Genomic DNA, 20,589 nt, shown 5'->3' on the forward strand with positions numbered 1-20,589 from the left:
ATTATGTAGTGCTCCAAACTACAGACGCTTATTTTAGAATTAATCCAATAATGCTCTTATAGATTAAGTTATTATCTTTGGATTTCAACTCTCTATAATATATAACTAGAACTGCAGAAATCCTAGCATCTGTGGACCTTGTCAACCCATATTCGAGGTTTGTCCTATTTTTGACCTTCTGGTAAAAATACATGTCTCCATTTTTCCGAATGAAAATTATGTCCCTTGATTTCGCCCAATTAAATGTTATATTTAACGGCGTTTTAGCCTTCCTCCATAGAAAGTTTGCAAAATTTCCGCATAGAAGTAATAGACTGGTGAAAATCTGTCGTTGGTTTCTTATTAGACTATAAATAATGCTTGCGGTGTCCCTCGCCCCACTTTGCCCTGATAGTTTTCCATCTATTTCTTGGGATGAACAAATCTATCGTTGTCTGGTTCACGCGAAAGGATTTTAAGGATTAGATAATTGTTTCGGTGCCAACATTGTTGAAAGCCCCTTTGATAATAGTGAAATCAATTAATGTCTACATTTTTCCACCCTTCAGTTCCGCTGAAAGAACTTACTTTAAGTCGCTACTGCCTTCAACTCGACTTAAATTATTCTAGTTCAGTATATAAAGGCCTTCTTCGACTCGCCTATAAAGACTCATCCATCGTTTTCAGATCGCCTATAGAAACGTCCTGCCCAAAATCTTCTCCATGCTGAAGTACTTCAGCTCTTCTACAAATTCTTACTGGCCTTCAGATCATCTATAACTTTTCCCAGGGCTTCAATTCGTATATAACGCCTGACCTTTAACTAATCTATGAAAGTTCCGCACTCTTTCATCAAGAGTCCATTATTTTGTCTTTAAGTCTACCCTCAACCCGTATATTAAGCTTCCCTTCAGTTTGTCTCTAACAAAGACTCCTTGACCTTCAACACAACTATCAAGACTCTCAAACTTACATCTCTTCTACGAAGACACCATGACATTCAGCTCGTCTATAAAGAAGACTACCTTGATATCATCTATGAACAGATCCCTTGTTTCCACCTTGTCCGTAAAGAATGCCAGGGAGCATTCGGCGGGTCCCTTCAACTTATTTATAAGCACTTCCCCTAGTTATCGGCTAGTCTATAAATATTCTCTAAAAATCGACACATATATTGATTTTTTGTTCAAAATTTCCACATTTTTTATTTAAAAAAACTTATTTTCAATATGTTTTGTACAAAATTAATATCTCAAATAAGATATGACAACAATCATAATCGTTAAAATTGGCAACGAGTTCGTAATTGTGGCGGCAGCACCATTTCGTTGCTCCAAATATAGGAATAGACTTCCCAAATGTTTCGTCGACCAAGCGAGATTATTCTCTACCGTTTTAACGGAATTTTCCAAAACATTGATGTCTTCACCAAACAGATGACCTTTTGTCCCAATAAATTCAGTCAATTCCTTTAATTGATCCTCGGTGGTGAAATAATTGGCCACATCACTTACAACTATGGCGGTGTTATACCAGCTACCCAATCTGAAATAAAAAACGAGATAATTATTTCGTATGTAAAAGAGAGGATTTGAAAAAAAAACCTACGCCTTTGTTAAGACCTCCAGTGTGTTATTGATGAGTTGGAAAACAGGATCAACATTTTCCGGTGTTTGTTTATACAAACTGCTAATGGCCGATCTCTTCATTGATTGAGGCACCTCATTGCTTAATATGAAGTTATAATGGTTGTCCACAACATGGAGCGTACAACCCATGGCACGCAGCAGTTTTTGTTTTTGACTTTGTAGCTCCATTTTAATAAATTCCGTTTTGAGGGTATTATAAATATCAACCGAACCCTTACGATTTGCGGCACAATAGAGAGTTTCCTGGAAATCGGCAGGAATTAATTTTGGTTCCGTGGATTTGAAAACTTTTTGAGCCATCACATTACAATCTTCATGATCATATCTACATAGCCAAGCGATAACCATATTGCGATTGTAAACATCCAAAACCCTATCTCCAGGATTTTCAAATCCCAATTTCTTATAGACCCCCGACATAATGTCAAATAAAAATTCACCAAATTGTCGGTGTTGCTCCAAAGTCAATCGCGGACTTATCAAATCGAAAGCCTTAAAGGCAGGCTGCCATGGCAAATATTCGGTTTCACCACTCAAATATTCAATGAATTTAAACACCTCACCATAATTCATAATTTCCAAACGAGCATAGGTGAATAAATCATCCAGCAAATAGGCACGATTAATGACATGTACTCCACTGTATTTGGGCGCCATTAACGCCTTTCTTATCTTCTCCAAAAGTTCGGCTCCATAGTAAACTCTATGAAAATTCGATTGCTGTAAATTCAATACGATCCATTCATCTTTATCGGAATTTCCAAATTCCATTTCCGTTTTAGTTCTATTAAAATAGAATTTCGGTTGAAGATTTTCGAAATTATTTTCGCGACTGGTGGCATAAGTGATGGGTATGGTATAGAGTAGAGATTTATCACTACCATCCTCTGGATTATTTAGAAAACGTTTTTGTTTGATTAAATAGTGACCCGATTCTGTGGTGGATATTTCGATAATAGGGTAACCGGGTTGCTCCGTCCAATCACTGAATAATTGATCTAAATTGACTTCCTGATTTTTGGGCCAATGACGTTTCCATTGTTTGAATAAATCATCCGGTTCGGCACTGTTGTGGTGACTGAAAGAGAGAAAAATAAAGGGAAATAATGTAATTTTTTATACAGGTCATTAAGTAAAGTCTACAAAAATTACTTTTAGATCTTCTAAAAAACATCCCTTCAGTTTCACTAGGTTAAGTTGAAAAGAGAGGTGATCAACTCTACAACATGTCCGGCTAGAAAAAAGTATCTGTCTCTAAAAGGCAGGTCGGCCGACTGCTTGCCGGTAGCACTTGAGGTGTAGTCAAGTAACTCTGTTAGGCGAATATTCATATTACTCCATGGAAATACATTCAGACCTGTCAGAACGGCGTCCTGACGGTGCCTACTCTTGTCACACACCGGTGTACCATTTATATAATGAGGCCTCAGCATAGCCTCTTGTTAGTTCCCTTTAAAAAAACTACATCCAGCCTCCATAAAAGGAGTCCCTAAAAATACTATGTTCTGCTAGTTCGTCTAAAAAACTCCCAAAATTCCAGATCATATAAATCGTCTCTAAATAATTCCTAACCTTTAGTTTGCCTTTGACATGTCCTTGGTTATCAGCTCTAGAGATCCGAAAATCTTCAGCTTGAATATAACATCTCCCTATAAAGAATAAAGAATCTGAGGACCTTAGATCGTATATAAGAAGTGCTAGTTATTCAGTTCGTCAATGAAGACTTCCAGAATATCAGTTCGGTAACTAAGACTTTCTGGTCTCTCGTTCGTCTCAAAAGACCCCCTGGCCTTCAAAGACTCCCTTCTGTTCGTCTACAAAGGCCTCTCTGGTTGTTACCGTGACAATCAGATGGTTTAAAAAAAACTGCGTGACCTCAGTTCCCCTATAAACATTATCTGAATATATGTTCTACAAACACTTCTGAATTCAGGTCCTTTCCAAAGATTTTCTTTAAAGACTAACTTTTCTCCAGCTCGTCTAAATAGATTCCCTGGCCGTTTACTTATATGAAAGATCTGCCAGGAGTTCAGCTCTACCATAGTGACTCTCAGACATCTCTCTTCTTTAGGTCTTCAGCTCTCCTATAAACACCTACGAGTCCCTCAGCTCGCCTACAAAGCAGGCTATGTTCTATAAACACTTCTGAATTCAGGTCCTTTCCAAAGATTTTCTTTAAAGACTAACTTTTCTCCAGCTCGTCTAAATAGATTCCCTGGCCGTTTACTTATATGAAAGATCTGCCAGGAGTTCAGCTCTACCATAGTGACTCTCAGACATCTCTCTTCTTTAGGTCTTCAGCTCTCCTATAAACACCTACGAGTCCTTCAGCTCCTATTCAGCTCCTATAAACACCTACGAGTCCTTCAGCTCGCCTACAAAGCAGGCTACAAAGACTACCTGTCTAGCCTTCATCTTATCTGTAAAGACTGCTAGGACTTCAGGTCTTATATAAAGACTCTCTGTCCTTCAGCTAGCCTATAAAGACTCAGTGGCATTTAGATCGTCTATTAAGACTCTCAGGCCTTCAGCTTGTTTAAATTATAAAAACTTCGTGGCTTTAATTTCTACCACAGTGACTCTCAGGCATTCAACTCTTTTTTAGTTACTTTCAGGCCTTCAGCTTTCTTGTAATGATACCCTGTCCTTTAGTTCACCTATAAAGACTCTATATCTTCTATCCTAGCCTCAACCTAGTGTAAATTAAAAACTCCCTAGCCTTTAGACTCACTGGCCCTTCAACTTCAGATTTTAGCTCCCAGGATTCCCAGGCTTCTTTTGTACAGATACACGATTTTCTATAAAGAATCGAAGGACCTGAGATCGTATATAAAGGACTTTTCAGCCCGTCTATAAAGAGGTTTTTTTATAGACTCTGTGACATTCAGATCGTCCAAAAAAACTACGAGGCCCTAAGCTTGCCCATAATCACTTCCACAGGGACTCCCTAGCATTCACCTGTACTTTAGCGACTTCCAGGTCTTCAGATTTCCTATAAAGACTTACGAGTCCCTGAGCTCGCATAAAATACTACTTGAATTTGTTCGCCTATAAGCAGTCCTGGCCTTTAGCTCGTCTATAAATACCCTATAGCCCTCTGCTCCTCTACTAGATCGGCAACTGTCTAGCCTTCGCCTAGCCTTAATTTACTCCCTGGCCTTCAGCGCGCTTCTAAAGACTATGTACAATTTAGCTAGCCTTTCTGAAGTTCGCCTAGTGTAAAATGACTTCCTGGCCTTTAATAAAAACTCCCAAGTCTTCAGGTTGTTTATAAAGACTATATGGCCTTCAGCTCCTTTATAACGACTCCCATGCCTTCTATATCGCCCATAAATAGTCCAGTCTTATATTACTCCTTGACCTTCAGCTCCTTTTATAAAAACTGCGTGCCCCTTACGTTGTCTAAAAAGACTCTCTGGCATTTACCTAGCCTAAAATGAGTTCCTAACCTTCACATAGACTATGTGACTATCCTTGGCCTTCAACTTGACTATAAATATTGAATGGCCTGTCTCAGGGCTTCAGTTCTTCTATAAAGATTATTTCCCTTCAGCTAGCCTATAAATCTCCTTGACCTTTATCTTGTATATAAAGACACCATGGCATTAAGCTCTTCAATAGCAACGTTGAGATCTTCACCTCTTTTTAGCGACCATTAGGCCTTCAGCTCTCCTCTAAAAACATCCTGACTTCCAGGTAGCATAGGGTATGACTTATGCCCAGACCACCAACTGCCACCTGTCTAGCCTTCACCTCGGCTAGACAGGTGGCTCTCGTCCATCATGTTCACCTATTCTTAAATCACTCAATGGTCCTAAAGACTAAGTGCCTAGTTTAAAATGACTCCCTGGACTTCATATAGTCTATAAAGACAAAGTGAGGTATCCATACCTTCTATAGCTTCCAGGCCTTCAGCTTGCCTATAAAGACTCTATGCTCGTCTACCAGACCACCAACCGTCTAGACTTCACCTAGTCTATAAAAATCCCTGACCTTCATCTAATCTATAAATACACACTGGCCTTCGGCTAGACTATAAAGACTACCTGGCCTTAAGCTCATCTATAAAGACTCCCTTTCCATCAATCTTCCTCCCTCCGAAGACTACCAGATCACAGCCCCTGTAGTCTACAGCTAACCTATAATGACTCCCTAAACATCGCCTATAATTACTCTTGCTCCTGACTATGACTTGCAGACTGACCTTCAGCTGAACTATAAATATTTGCTGGCCTTTAGTTCGTTTATAATGGCTCTTGCTTCGGCACCTATAATAATTCTCCTTCAGCTCCTCTAATAATTCCCCTGACATTCTGTTGGTCTATAAAAAAATCCCATACCTTCAGCTCGACTGTAAACTCTTTCTGGTATTCTGATCGTCTGTTAAGATTCCTTGGCTTGCTGCTCGTCTATTAAAACTTCTTGTCCTGCAGTGACCTGCCGTATACTTGTTCTAATTTACACTTACTTCTCCTGCAAATAATCTCTAATGGCATTATCATAATTCTCTCTTCCCATTAAATTGCAAATCATGCGGAGAATGGCAGCACCCTTATTATAGCCAATGCTGCTGAATTTATACGCAACTTCAGAGGGTGTATTGATATTTTCCTCGGGATGAGATAATGGTTGGCTGTTAGCGGTAGCATCCAAATCAAAAATCAAATGGGTTTGTTTCAGCACAAATTGTTGGTCCATGTCATAGTCGGGATAAATCTGTAAAGAAGAATTTAAATTTTAGTAATCGTCCTTAAAAATTAATATCAATTGAATCTCCAACTAAGTTACCTGTTGCGTCAAATAATGAGAATAATAGGTGGGGAAAGCTTCATTTAACCAAAAATAACTCCACCATTTGTGAGTGACAGTATTGCCAAACCACATGTGACCTATCTCGTGGACCACCAGCGATATGGTAGATTCCTTGTCGGCCCACCCGTCTGTGTAATAGGGTTCTTGGGTCAATGCTAGATCTCTGTATGTGAGAAGGGAATGCAATTAGTATTTTTTTTTTTAATTTAGCAGAATTAAACCGAGTATAGGCATCGGAAACTTAATATGAACGAGTATTGTGTTTTTAGTAGAAGAAGCATATTCCAAATCCTTAGTTCCACTTCAATGAAGTGTTTGATTACCGTATTGAATCTGAATTAACGATTTTCACTTACCGATAAAAAATCAAACCCCAATTTTCCATGCCACCATGTGGAAAATAATTCGATCCGGCCATTTGCATTATGCCATTGCCCAACGTTTTGTAAGGCATCTGGGTATACTCATCATAACCCTGCAGAGCACGGGCGGCCACTTTCAAAGTAAATCCAGTTTTATTTTGGAATTTTTGATTTATTATCACTTTCAAATCCGCACTGCCATCAACAACAAAATCATTGGCCACCAGGAATGCTACCAAATAGGTGGACATTTTCGGTGATGGTACAAAGATGTCGGTATAACGGCCATCACTGAAATTGAGTAAATTTATGAAATACAAAAATTAAAATGTTAATATGGTCTTACCTTTCACTCACAACGTTTTCCAGCTGGGTATTACAGTATGACAAATAGTCTTTGGGACGTGTAATTTGGATACGGAATTGTGCCTTAATTTGTGGTTCATCGAAACACGGGAAGGCGGTACGGGCATCACTAATGTGGAATTGAGTCATGGCATACCAACTAAAAACAGAAGAAGGAAAAATAAATATTAATAATGCAACAATTAAAATTATAAAGTTCAGAAAATCGGAAACTGTCCTTAAGCTAGCCTATGAGGATTTCCCGATCTTCAGCTTATCAATAACATGTCAACCCTGGCATTCAGAACTTTAATGAAGACGCCGAGGCTTTCAGCACATGCAAATCTATAAAGATTTTCATCCTTTAGTTCGTCTATAAAAACTTGCTGGGCTTCAGCTCGCCGATTAAAATTGCTAGACAAAGACTCTAGCCTTAACTTAGCCTAAAATGACTCCATGTCCTTCAGCTAACCAATAAAGACTCCCTTGTCTATAAAAACTCCGTGGCCTTCTGCGCTTTTATATAGACCCCCATGGCTGCAGTTCTTCTAAAAATACTTCTGAATAAAATAGGAACTGACATTCAGTTCGTCTATAAAAACTCCATGGTCTTCAGCTTGCCTATAAAAATTGCCAGCATCTCGGCTTCTCACCTATAAAGACTTTAACCATAACATAGTCTAAAATGATTCCTTGCTCTTCAGCTAATCAATAAAGACTGGTCATCATGTTAACCCAGACATTCAGCACTTTAATGAAGACTCCGAGGCTTTCAGCATGTCTATAACAAATTGATAGGTTTTCTATAAAGACTCCCCGCCCGCAACTCACCTATAAAGACTTTCTGGCTTCCTGACAAAGACTCTAGCCTTAATGTAGTCTTAAATGTTTCCCTGTCCTTCAGCTAGCCTTCAGCTGTAAAGACTCTGTGAGCTACAGCTTGTCTATAAAGACTCCGCGGCTTTCAGCGCTATATATCGACCTCCAAGCCTAATGTTCTTCAAAAAATACTACTAAATAAAATCGGAAACTGACTTTCAGTTCGTCTACAAACACTGCCTTTGCTTCAGGTGGCCTATAAATATTGCCAGGCCTTCAGCTTCACGCCTATAAATACTCTTGCCTTAATCTAGTCTAAAATTACTTCCTGTCTTCCACTTAGCCTATAAAAACTCCCTGACCTACATCTCGTCTCCAGTTCTTCTAAAAAATCCTTCGAAAGAAAATCGCATTGACCTTCAGTTCGCCTATAAAAATTACATGGCCTTCAGTTGGCTTATAAAAATGTCCAGGCTTTTAGATTCACCCCAATAACAAATCTAGCATTGACCTATTCTAAAAAATACTCATCCAGTTCTTATAAAAAATACTACTAAAGAAAATCAGACTCTGGCCTTTAGTTCGTCTTTAAAAACTTCATGGCAGGGGTTCAGATGTTTTAAAAAGGCTTCCTCTCCAGTTCGCCTATAAAAATTCCCTGAAGTTTCTCTCTAGCCTTAACCTAGTTTAAAATGACTCCCTGATCTTCAACTAGACTATACTCCCTGACCTACATCTCGTCTGTAAAGACTTCGTGGCTTTCAACTCCTTTATATCGACATACAGACCTTCAGTTCTTCTAAAAATACTACTAAATAAAAATCACGGGCCTTCAGTTCGTCTATATCGATTGCCAGGCCTACAGCTTCACGCCTATAAAGACTCTAGCCTTAAACTAGTCCAAAATTACTCTCTGTCCTTCAACTAACTATAAAGACTCCATAGCTTTCAGCTCGTTTATATCGACCTCCAGGCCTTCTAAAAATACTGCAAAAAAACCGCTGACATACAGCTCGTCTATGAAGACTCCGTGGCCTTCAGCCCGCCTATAAAAATTGCCAGGCCTTCAGATTCAAGCCTATAAAAACTATAGCATCAACCTAGTCTAAAATTACTCCGTCCTTCAGCCAACCTATAAAGAATCCCTGAACTACAGCTCGTCTATGAAGACAACATGACCTTCAGCTCTTATTATATGATTTTACTTTTTACAATAACCAATTATTAAAAAAAAAAGAATATGTATTTTGGCTCAATTTTATTTCCAAAATCTACCCTATTTTTTATCAGATTGAATTTTACCACCACTTAATGAACCACCCTCCTTTTGTATAAAATATTTATTAATGAAATTTGTTTTTAATATTAATTGCATTATTATTGAATGTTATTGATCTTATCAATCAACATGAACTGGATTTGATTTGAAATTTATATACATAAATACAAACAAATTAAATTATAACAGATGCAGAGCAGTACATTGCACTTGAATATTTAAATTGAGTGCTAAAGAAGAACAGGTTCGCATAGAGAACTATATTAAACAAATGGGATTAATTTTTTAAATAGTTCATATTAATTTTTTGACCTTCAGACTCTGGTCATTAGCTCATCAAAAAAACACCTTGGCTTTCAAGACACCTATAAAAACTTAATGGGCTTAAGATCGCCTATGAGGACTTTTTGGCCTTCAGTCCGTTTATAAATACTCTATGGAATTCAGAATATCACCCCGTCCGCCTATAACACTGTGTAGCACTAATATCATGAACCAATCGGGACGTCCATGCTGGGTTTTGGTTTAAATTTCGTCGTTTCGAATAATACGAACGCTTATTATTCGTGAACTAGTCGAAAAATAGATTTTTACTATTCAGCAATGTTTTACCCGTTAGTAAGATTTACAAAGTTTGCTTTGATATAAAATAAAAAAAAAACATCTGTCAAAAAACATAATTTTTCATGATTTTTCGCACTGGGTTTAGAACTTGCTATTACTTCGACACAATATATGACAAGAATATAGTCAAAGGTAAAACAAACAACTCTTTTTAAAACACATGGTCATAGTCTAACAAAGTCAAAGTCTCAAAAAAGTATCGATTGGTTCAAGATTTTCAAATTGAAAAAACGTGTCAGTGTAATGACCTCGTGTCCTTCTGCTCGTCTCTAAAGACTCATCTAAATTCATGTCATAAGCACCAAAAATTATTTTTATGAGCGTGGATTTTTAAAATAAGTTTTCAAGTTCGTCTCTGGAACGTGGACCGTAAATTCATCAGATCGACTGCCTTCCCTTTTGCTGGCCTTTAAAGTCTACGTACCTTTCAACCTATCTTCAAAGACCTTCGGGCCTTCCTCTCGCCTCTAAAGACTACATGTACTTCAGCTCATCTCAGTTTCTCCGAAAAGATTCCCTCATATTCAGTTCGTCTTTAAAAACTCCCAGTATTACAGGCCATCTGTAAAGACTCTCTAGTCATCAGCTTATCTAAAAACTCTTCAGTTCTCAGGACTTCCGCACTTCTATAATGACTATTTGATTTTCAGCTAACGTATAATAACTCCAAGGCCTTCAGCTAATATTTCTTGACTCTCTGGCTTTAGCTTATCCTAAAACTCCTATACGGAATTCTTGATCATCAGCTTTATATAAACTCCATGCTAGTCAACTCGCCTCTACATATTCGCAGGACTTTCGCTAAAAACTCCCTGGAATTTAGAACAGCTATTAAGACCTACAACTCTTTTATAGCGCGACCTTATAATCGTAATCATTTTTATAAAAATGTTTTTAAAAGTTGCCTATGTGGACTGCTTGGTCTTCAGCTCATCAAAGCAAATTTCTTAAATCCAAATTAGAAATCAATTTTTTATATTTGTTTACGCCTAATTTAAGCCAGGATTTTTTAAATCTTTTTTAAGGAGGATTTGTCTGCACCAATGCCTTCGGTTTGGTGCTTTACCCGTTGTTAAAATTTCCGGATCGGTTTGGTTTTCTGTTTCGTTGATTTTTCATAGTAGTAGTTTTTTCCAACTAACCCGACACCTTAGCATATTTTTTATAGTTCTTATGGTGAACTCGGACTCTATTGGCCCATTTATTTTTATGAGGGTTTCCCAGAATATTCTATTTTAATAAATAAAAAGAAACGCTGTCATTCTTTATGGTTTTCAAAATTATAGGAAATTTGCAAGACACAAACTGCTATGTAATTTTTATGATTGCAGTAGGAAACAAATAAACTTTGATATATTTATGTCGAATTCCCCTTTGGGTTCTGTTATGGTAGCTACTCCTTTTCATTCAAATTGTAATTTTTACAAATGTGTGTATTTCCGTTAGCTGCACCAGGGAAAATATTTTTTTTATTTATAGCGGTACTTTTTTGAATATGTTGAGCGCTTCTAATGTGTGAGAAGAATTAGTCTGTTTCAAGCACGATAAAAAAGAGGCAACATGGTTGAGTGAACAGAGCGGCATGCACCTTAAAAAAGGACCGAGCGAATGAATATCTGACTTTGGTCGTCAAGAATGAATGTGAAATTATGTTGACTACACAGAAAAAATAATTCGTATATTATATGAATAGTATTCATAAAAACTTAAAATACTGGTTTCTTATAAGAGAGTGAAAAAAACACAGCATTTCGGAGTGCGTGTTTGGTGGTGACGGGTTTTATATGGCACATAAACTCTTTGCTTTGTTGATTTTATGTCATCATATTCTTTGTTATGTATTTTCTCGTTTCTTTTTATTTATTTAAAAATATGTTATTGTTTTGCGTCATTAAAACAATTATATACGTATTTGTTGCTCGTATCAACACTTGTTTGATATATTGTATTTGGTATTTATATCGAAATAATTTGGAAAATTCATATGCGAATTATACAACACCAAAAAGAGGTCAGTAGCAGTGTCTGAAATAATAAAACAATGGAGTGCAAAAATAACCACAATCAAATGAGCGGAGAGACGTCGCACAACGAATTGTGATGGTGTTTATTTTTCGCAGGAATACATTTGTTTTTGTCAAAAGAGTGAGAGAAAGGACAACATTTGCGCAAATAGTGTTAAATCAAATCAAAGTAGGAAACATGTTTTGATATAAATGAAAAGTTTACATTTTTTGGGAAAAAATAGTGTTTATAAGAATTTGTACACGTATTCTAAGAGAGGTATACATATGTGCAATATGGAACAAATAAACTATTTATTTAACTAAGTTCAGCCCTGCCGAAGTTAACGACCTTTTTACTTATTTATAAACAAAACACTTTCTACAGCTGTTCTATATATAACCAAAAATAAGACATTCCCAAACAAACATTATAATCTTTAAATGCACATAACATACTCATAAATACTTCAACATCAACTTACTTTTTATTATCGTAGGTGGCACGATAAATACCACCCATATCACTACGAATACGCCCGGTATATTTAAAATATAACTTATACGGCTTTTCGGGAGTCAAGTTCGAGGTCAATGGTACACTCAATTTATTTGTAATTACTTGATACTGCAATTTATCTTCACCCCAGTAGTGGTCAATCGCCTTATCATCGGCATCGTAGAGAATTGTTTCCACAATCTCAATCATTGCCACATGTAGGGTAATATTACGAACATTCGCCGCTGTCGCATGCAGTGTGATATTAACTTCACCATCAAACGTAAATTGTTTGACACCATCTTCAGATTGTAGATAAGGTTTCAGTTTGATATCATAGAAATCGGGTACGACATCTTTGCTAAGACGATAGTCGACTATGGACTGAGATAATGTCGGCCCGGCGATTATCAGTGTTAAAAATAAACAAAATGCGAATTGTTGTAAGCGGGACATGTTGTTTTTTTTCTTTTCGTTTTTAAAACGCACGCACGGCAACTGCGACTTGTTGCGTTCTCGCGTTCAGTTCAAACTAAAAACTGAGAATGGATTTTTGATTTACTTACCCCGTTGAGGGAATTGAAATGTTGCTGTTTTTTTAACAGATCATAAAATGCAATAAAGATTAATTATCAGTAACGTATTTTGCTGTGTATATACATAGCGGGGCCTTAATATGAAACTATTTTCATTATATTTACAACATACAGGGTCTGAGGTCTATTGCCAAGTAGTGTAGAATTTTTACTACCTAATGTTGGGCGCCATTGTGCTACTTAAGTTAAAACTTCGATCTGCTTTCAAATTTTTCCATAAATATTACAATAAACTAATACTTTATATGAGTAATTTCTACCTTTATCCGGTCAAGCGTGAATCTGTGTTGGCGATATATAAAAATAACTGTGAAGAAACTCAAAACAACAAGATTTACAATAATGTTGGCTACTCCTTGTTTAGGAACTACTTCCAGCTTATGATCTAGTCCATCAACTTGGGCAAGCGTGATCTTAAGCCTTCAGTGTGCGCTAAACGAATTAGAGCCGGGTGGTCCAGGACTCGGAGTGAAGCGATTTTATTGAAATTTGATTGAGCTTAGGTACTAATTATGAGAAGCAAGATTCTTATCTAGTATTGGTTGTATAAAAAGGTAGTAAGGTCAGTGATGTAGGTTTTGGTACTATTTACAAAATATTTACATGGTTAACCGTTAATTTCAAATATTTAAATTAGAGTTGTATTCAAATGATTAATAAAACGTTTGTGTTTATACCATATCATATATTAGGACCCACACACTTGTAACTGTCTTGCGTCTGAACCATTTTTTTATTTACCAAAAGCTCCTGCTCCAGTTCAATTTTTTTGTATACCCTCATTCGTACCAAAATATTTTTCGTTCATTTCGGTGTCTTCAGTTTTGGGAATAGGAAAAAGTAACAGGGGGCCAAGTCTGAAAAATATGGTGGTTGAGCTACCAAAACTCACTCACGTGCATCGATGTGAATCTGGTGCTTTAGCGTAGTACAAAATCCATGATTGCTTTCTCCACATCGGTGTATAACTTCAAGAGAACAAAGGAAAGATTGAAAGAATGGAACTAGATTAACGAATAAACCGCAACTAGTACCAATCGTTCCCTTTGAGGAAATGTTTAAGGTAACAGCCAAATTTCATACAATTTGGTCATTTGAATTCTCTTGAATAGAAAATATTGATCCACATTTTAGGGTAACCCTCATGTAACGACTTGTCCAAATTCTGGGAAATTTAGGTACGTTTTTCAACCAAAGATGTTGTAATTTACTATTAAGGATTACCATTGGGTAAAAAATCTCCCTACAAAAAATTATTAATATTCGCCTATGTTTCCGGGTACGGATCTTTGTATATTTTTATTTGGTCGTAAAATCTATCTACCATAAAAAAATCACCCATGTAAAGTTCCGATCAATTCATGGACTTTGGCCCTTAACTTAACTACGTGTTTTCTTGTTTCACACTATTTTCCGACTCTGTACTTTGTGCTTGTGCAGACACGATCTAGGCTTGGTAATAATTTTACGATATGTAAAATTTCGGATAACACTTTGTTTTTTTAATGTTTGACCTCTTTTGGAAGGATGTATCAAAATGTTTGGACTAATGGCTCCACTCAATTAGATTAATGAGGTGTATAAGATTGATACGTTCCTTCAGAGCAGACCGTAGAGTGCAGATGCCACCAAGCGGTGGTTGTTGTTGTTTTGCTCTCCTTGCTTGACATTCTCTCCCATTGGAATATGTTAACGTATTTGTTAACGACAACCGATTCTCAGCGAACACCGCGATCCTCTGTGATTGCATGAACCACAGCAGAATCACTTGTCGTCTAACCTTAGAAGCAACTTATGGAGTTAGCTAGTCAATAACAACGCGTTATTACTAACAGGCCTCAACGCCGCCACCATCATTTGCTTTTTAATATTCCCAGAGGATGAAAGTCTCCATGGGTCCATAACGTTTTTAGATAATTTTGGTTGGGCGCCACTTTTTGTGTGCTGTACATAGCACACCTTTATAATTTGTTGTAAAATTTTTCTGGTATTTTTTTTTCTAATTGTCGTACTTTATAAAATATTTTTTTAATGTAGGGCCTTGACTCAGAAACACCCTCTATGTCGTCTCCTAATTTCATACAATAAAGTGGGTCATATAATGTGTGCTAAATATTAGTCCTGATAAGATAGTGATTGTGTAGATTCATAGCAATTATGGAAGTTTTTTTCTTATGTGGCTATAATAAGATTATCCGATTGGAAATATATTGTTGTCTGGTATCAAATAGTGGCGATGAAGAGGATACCCCAGAACCAATAATATTTGGCGGTATAGAGTGTATATCACCTAGCCAAGATGAGGTCAGAATAGGAATCGATTGGCTGAAGATAAATAAAGCCTGCGCCGATCACATCGACATAATAAGTCGAACATTGAGAGCTGTAACAGCCACCATTGAACAAATTAAGAAGGATGGTATCAACACACAAGACGTCCATTAGACTCGAACCAACTGTGGAACTTGAAAAGTACAGCGACGATTATAAAGCTACCATTTTATATACCTCGGCACAGCCATAAACAAAACTTATAACATCAGCGTTGAAATCCGGAGGAAAATAGTGTTGGCCAACAGATGCAACTATGGCCTCAGTATGCAATTCAGAAACAAGGTCAGACCAAACTCATACTCTATAAGACGCTAATACTACCCGTGCTGTTATATGGATCTGAAGGTACTAACGCAAGCAGATAAGGCAGCTCTTAGAGTGTTGAGAGAAGTGGAAGATCAAGTGGAAGATAATATTGCCGAACATGGTCAAATTGGAAATCTTTTTTAAGCTCAACTTATGGAACCAAAGTGGGGTTTCTGTAAAAAATTATATTCTTCAGGTAACCAACGGAAAACAGATTTCAATATTAAAATGTTAAATACAAAGGAGTAGCTACCAAAATAGAACCAATAGTTCATTAGTTAGTTAGTTTTGGGTATATTCTACATATGCATACTAACAGACGTCGCGTGTTTGTTATATATCTATATCTGAACCGATTTCAGCGAAACTTGTTAGAGACTATTTTATATTAATTCAGTACGTTGTGCCAATAGGCCTAGCTATTGATTTTTCACGAAGCTTAGCAACATCATTCTAGAAGGGTACTGAACCTTTACCAAAATTGCACCAATTAAATAAAATCTGAACCGATTTTCACACGTCATTCTAGACTTAATTCAGTGCGCTATGACAAATTTCGTGCAAATCGAATGATTTTCACAGACTTTTGTGCACCAATTACCTAAAATCGGATGAATATATATATATATATATATATCGGAGCTATATCTAAATTTGCACCGATTTTCACCCATCATTTTAGACTTAATTCAGTACACTATGCCAAAATTCGTGCAAATGAAAAGATTTGCAGCGACTTAGGTGCACCACTTACCTAAAATCGGGCGAAAATATATATGGGAGTACGCTATGTCAAATTTCGTGCAAATCGAAAGATATATGGGGACTATGATACACCATTTAGCTTAAATCAGACGAAGATATATATGGGAGCTATATCTAAATCTGAACTGATTTTCACGAAACTTTGCACACATCATTCTAGACTTAATGCAGTACGGATTTTGGTACACCTCTTACCTAAAACCGGACGAAAATATATATGGGAGCTATATCTAAATCTGAATCGATTTTTCCCAATAGGGTTCGTCCTTAGGCCAAACAAATGAGCTGTACCAAATTTCATCCAATTCGGATCATAAATACGACCTGTACTTTGTTTAACATTTAACATGGACAGACTGACGGACGGACATGCATAAATTGACCCAGAAAGTGATTCTATGCATATTCTCAAAAGGAACCATGGGTCTATCTCGATTATTTTGCCTGCCATATGCACAAAGACATAATACCCTGTACCACAGTGTGGTGAAGGGTATAACAAAAACGTCATACGTCATAAATGTGGTTTCTGTAAAAAATCATCTCCAGCGTGTAGCTAACGAGTATAAAAAATATCATTTCAAATATCTTCAGCATTTAATTATTTAAGAAAATCAGTATTAAGATTGAATCCCATTTTACCAGAATTTATTCAATAAAATAATTAATGCAATTGGCAAAAGTAAGGATGGTATGCTTAGGATCGAACCACCAGAATTACGATTCTCTAAATAGTCGAATAGTTTTCCTAAGTGTTTTTCGGACCACGCCAAATTTGATTCCACCGTCTTTACTGCAGTCTCTAGGGTCGTAACGGAGCTGCCAAACAAATGTCCCTTGGTATCAATGAATTCCTTTAGCAATTCCAATTCATGTTGAGTGGTGAAGTAGTTGGCAATGCCACTGATCACCTGGGCCGTTGATGACCAGCTGTCCAAACTGAGAGAGGGAGAAATAAGAATAAAATTGAAAGAATTTTAAAATAGTGAGTAAATTGATTAGGCGGACTTACATTGCAGCCAAAACTTCCACGGTTTCGGTGATCGCGTAAAATACAGGTTCCACATTTTGCGGTGTTTGACTGTACAAGGCACTAATGGCCGCGGTCTTCATCGACTGTGGTACGCCATCACTCAAAATATAGGCATAATGAAAATCGACATAATGCCGTGTACAACCCATAGCCCTTAAGATTTTCTCCTTTTGAGGTTGGAATAAGGTTCCTTCGAACATTTCCTTGAGTTCAAGATAAATATCAAAGGTAGCATCGCGATTGGCAGCACAATAAAGAGTTTCCTGGAAATCAACTGGCACCTGAGCGGGTTCCCATGATTTAAATAATTGTTGGGCCCTGCGGGTACAATCTTCATGATGATATTTGCACATCCAAGAGATAACCTTATTGCGGTTGTATACATCCAATACCGTATCTTGGGGATTTTCAAAACCCAACCTAGAATAAACTGCCCACATGATCTCGAATAAAAAGTTACCAAATTTTTCGTGTTGTGCCAAAGTAAATCTCTGGCTGAGGAGATTGAATGCCTTAAATGCCGGATTCCAGGCTAAATATTCAACTTCACCCCCCAAATATTCCATGAAGGCGAACACCTCATCATAACCCATAAGACCTATGCGTCCATACGTGAACAAATCATCCACGAGATGGGCACGATTACTGACATGGATACCACTGTGCTCACGTTCCAATAAAGCCTTCTGTATTCTCTCCAAGAGGTCGGCTTCATAAAAAACTCTATAATAATTGGATTGTTGTAAATTCAAAATAATCCATTTATCGGCTGTGGAATTTCCAAATTCGACTTCATTTTGGGTTTTATTGAAATAGAATTTCGGAGTGAGATCCTCAAAATTCGTCTTATTGTCGTTGGTATAGGTAATGGGTATGGTATATTTTAGGGTGGTATCACTGCCATCTTCGGGATCAAGCAGGAATCGTTGTTGTTTCAAAAGATACCGTCCCGATTTGGTGGTGGAAATGGTAACCATAGGGAATCCTGGCTGCTCTGTCCAATCATTAAACAATTGATCTAAATTGACTTCTTGGTCCTGGGGCCAATGTTGTTTCCAATGTTTGAAAAGATCAGCAGGAACTACGTTTTTCAGGTGACTAAAATTATACAACAAAATTGGAAAATATAGAAAAATAGTACTGGCGGACCGAAGAAAAAGTTCTTCAATTCACTGAGGACACCTTTTTTATTTTTTTTCTGTAGAAAAACCATCCTCAACAATCCTCTATAAAAAATTCCTCAGTACGCTGAGGACTCTTTTTTCAAAAGAGAAAAATTCCTCAGCACGCTGAGGACTCTATTTTCTATAGAAAAAGAGTCCTCAGTGTACTGAGGAATTTTTTTTCTCTAGAATTTTTTTCTCTAGAGAAAAAAAATTCCTCAGTACACTGAGGACTCTTTTTTCTATAGAAAAAAATTCCTCAGTACACTGAGGACTCGTTTTTCTATAGAAAAAAATTCCTCAGTACACTGAGGACTCTTTTTTCTATAGAAAAAAATTCCTCAGTACACTGAGGATTCTTTTTTCTATAGAAAAAAATTCGTCAGTACACTGAGGACTCTTTTTTCTATAGGAAACAATTCCTAAGTGCTCTAAGGGCTCTTTTTTCTATAGAAAAATATTCCTTAGTAATCTAAGGGCTCTTTTTTCTGATCCTTTCGAAATTTCCCACCCAATACTTACTTCTCTTTCAAATATTCCCTAATTGAACTATCGAAGTTAGATTTTCCCATCAAATTGCTGATCATGCGCAGGATAGCAGCTCCCTTAGCATATGTTATGCCACTAAATTTATACGCCAAATCAGAAGGACTATTTATGGTTTCTTCGGGACTAGTCAATGGTTGGGTACTTCGGGCAGCATCGGTACCAAATATCAAATGAATTTGATTGACAAAAAATTGTTTGTCCAATTCGAATTCGGGGTAAGCCTAAACGAAAAAATAAAGATTTTACAAAATTTCGGAATACTCCCCAAGGGGATGACTTACTTCGTGAGCCAAGAAATATTGATAATAACGAGCGAAGGCCTCATTTAGCCAAAAGTAACTCCACCATTTAAAGGTGACACTGTTGCCGAACCACATGTGCGACGTCTCGTGGAACAAAATAGTCACCGTAAATTCCTTGTCCGACCAGCCGTCTGTGTAGCCGGGTTCATGGTATAGAACTGAGTCGCTGGAAGTAAAAATATAACAATTTATGTTAAATACTAAAAGAAAGGCAGCCCTGAAAGACCAGGGACCTAATATTTCTTCTATGAAAATCGGGAAAGAAAAATTCTCCGATTGAAGAAACAGGGAATCAGAGATCCAATTACATCGATATTTTTGTTATTGTTTCTTTTTTTATTAAATTTTAATCAAAATTCTTTTACTCACTGATATATCACCAGACCCCAATTCTCCATGCCATTGTGAGGAAAACGCATTGAACCCGCCTTTTGCATCAGAGTATTACCCAAAGTCTTATAGGGCAACTGAGTATATTTGTCAAAGGCTGCCAATGTTTTCAGAGCAACATCTGTCGAATATGTCGTTTTATTTCTCAATGATGGATGGATTATCAATTTGAAATCATCATCACCCACAGCTTCGAAATCACCCACAACAAATGCTACCAAATATGTTGACATCGGTGGGGTTACATCGAAATAGTCCGTATAACGACCATCACTGAAATTCAAAACTTTGTAAATATGTTTATAGGAAAAGGGATGTAGATTACTTACCTGTCAACTTTAGTATTTAAAAGCCTAGTATTGAAGAACGATAAATACTCCTTGGGCCGGGTAATACGCATACGATAGGTGGCTTTGAATTGCGGCTCATCGAAACATGGGAACCCAGTGCGGGCATCAATGCGTTGGAATTGAGTAATGGCATACCAACTGGAAATATATTTTATATTAGGATTATAAGGTAATATACTCCATCTTAAGAATAAACTAGTGAGCGGAGCAGTATAGTCGGACGGGGCCGACCATATGATACCCTACACAACTTCCACGAAAATGTAACATTCTGTGGTTCTATATTCTGAGCTTTGGCAATATTTCGCGATATTTGCACCCTCTTGGCCGTCTAGAGGTCAACAAATATGACTAATATTCAGTACAGCCCTTCTAATTACTTGTGCAGATTCCCTTCACCGTGGGTTGTTTTGTGACGTTCAGCTTTCAA

The 20,589-nt window shown here is 37.1% G+C and overlaps 1 protein-coding gene across 1 annotated transcript; it reads right to left on the reverse strand.

Moving 5' to 3' along the window:
- Window positions 1-1,223: 1,223 nt before the first annotated feature.
- LOC133333987 (membrane alanyl aminopeptidase-like) lies at window positions 1,224-20,342 on the reverse strand (the record flags this gene model as incomplete). Its single annotated transcript, XM_061542295.1, is given in 13 exon segments — window positions 1,224-1,524; window positions 1,588-2,706; window positions 6,097-6,344; window positions 6,417-6,603; window positions 6,797-7,148; window positions 7,183-7,307; window positions 12,358-12,748; window positions 17,094-17,311; window positions 17,385-18,503; window positions 19,091-19,338; window positions 19,399-19,585; window positions 19,789-20,082; window positions 20,139-20,342. Coding segments are annotated over 13 exon segments (4,993 nt in total), but the record flags the coding sequence as incomplete, so codon positions are not given.
- Between the last annotated feature and the right edge of the window lie 247 nt (window positions 20,343-20,589).

Source organism: Musca vetustissima, unplaced genomic scaffold, assembly GCF_032173495.1.
Source record: "Musca vetustissima isolate MV318-11 ecotype Yass unplaced genomic scaffold, APGP_CSIRO_Mvet_v1 utg63675, whole genome shotgun sequence".
Taxonomy (NCBI): Eukaryota; Metazoa; Arthropoda; class Insecta; order Diptera; family Muscidae; genus Musca; species Musca vetustissima.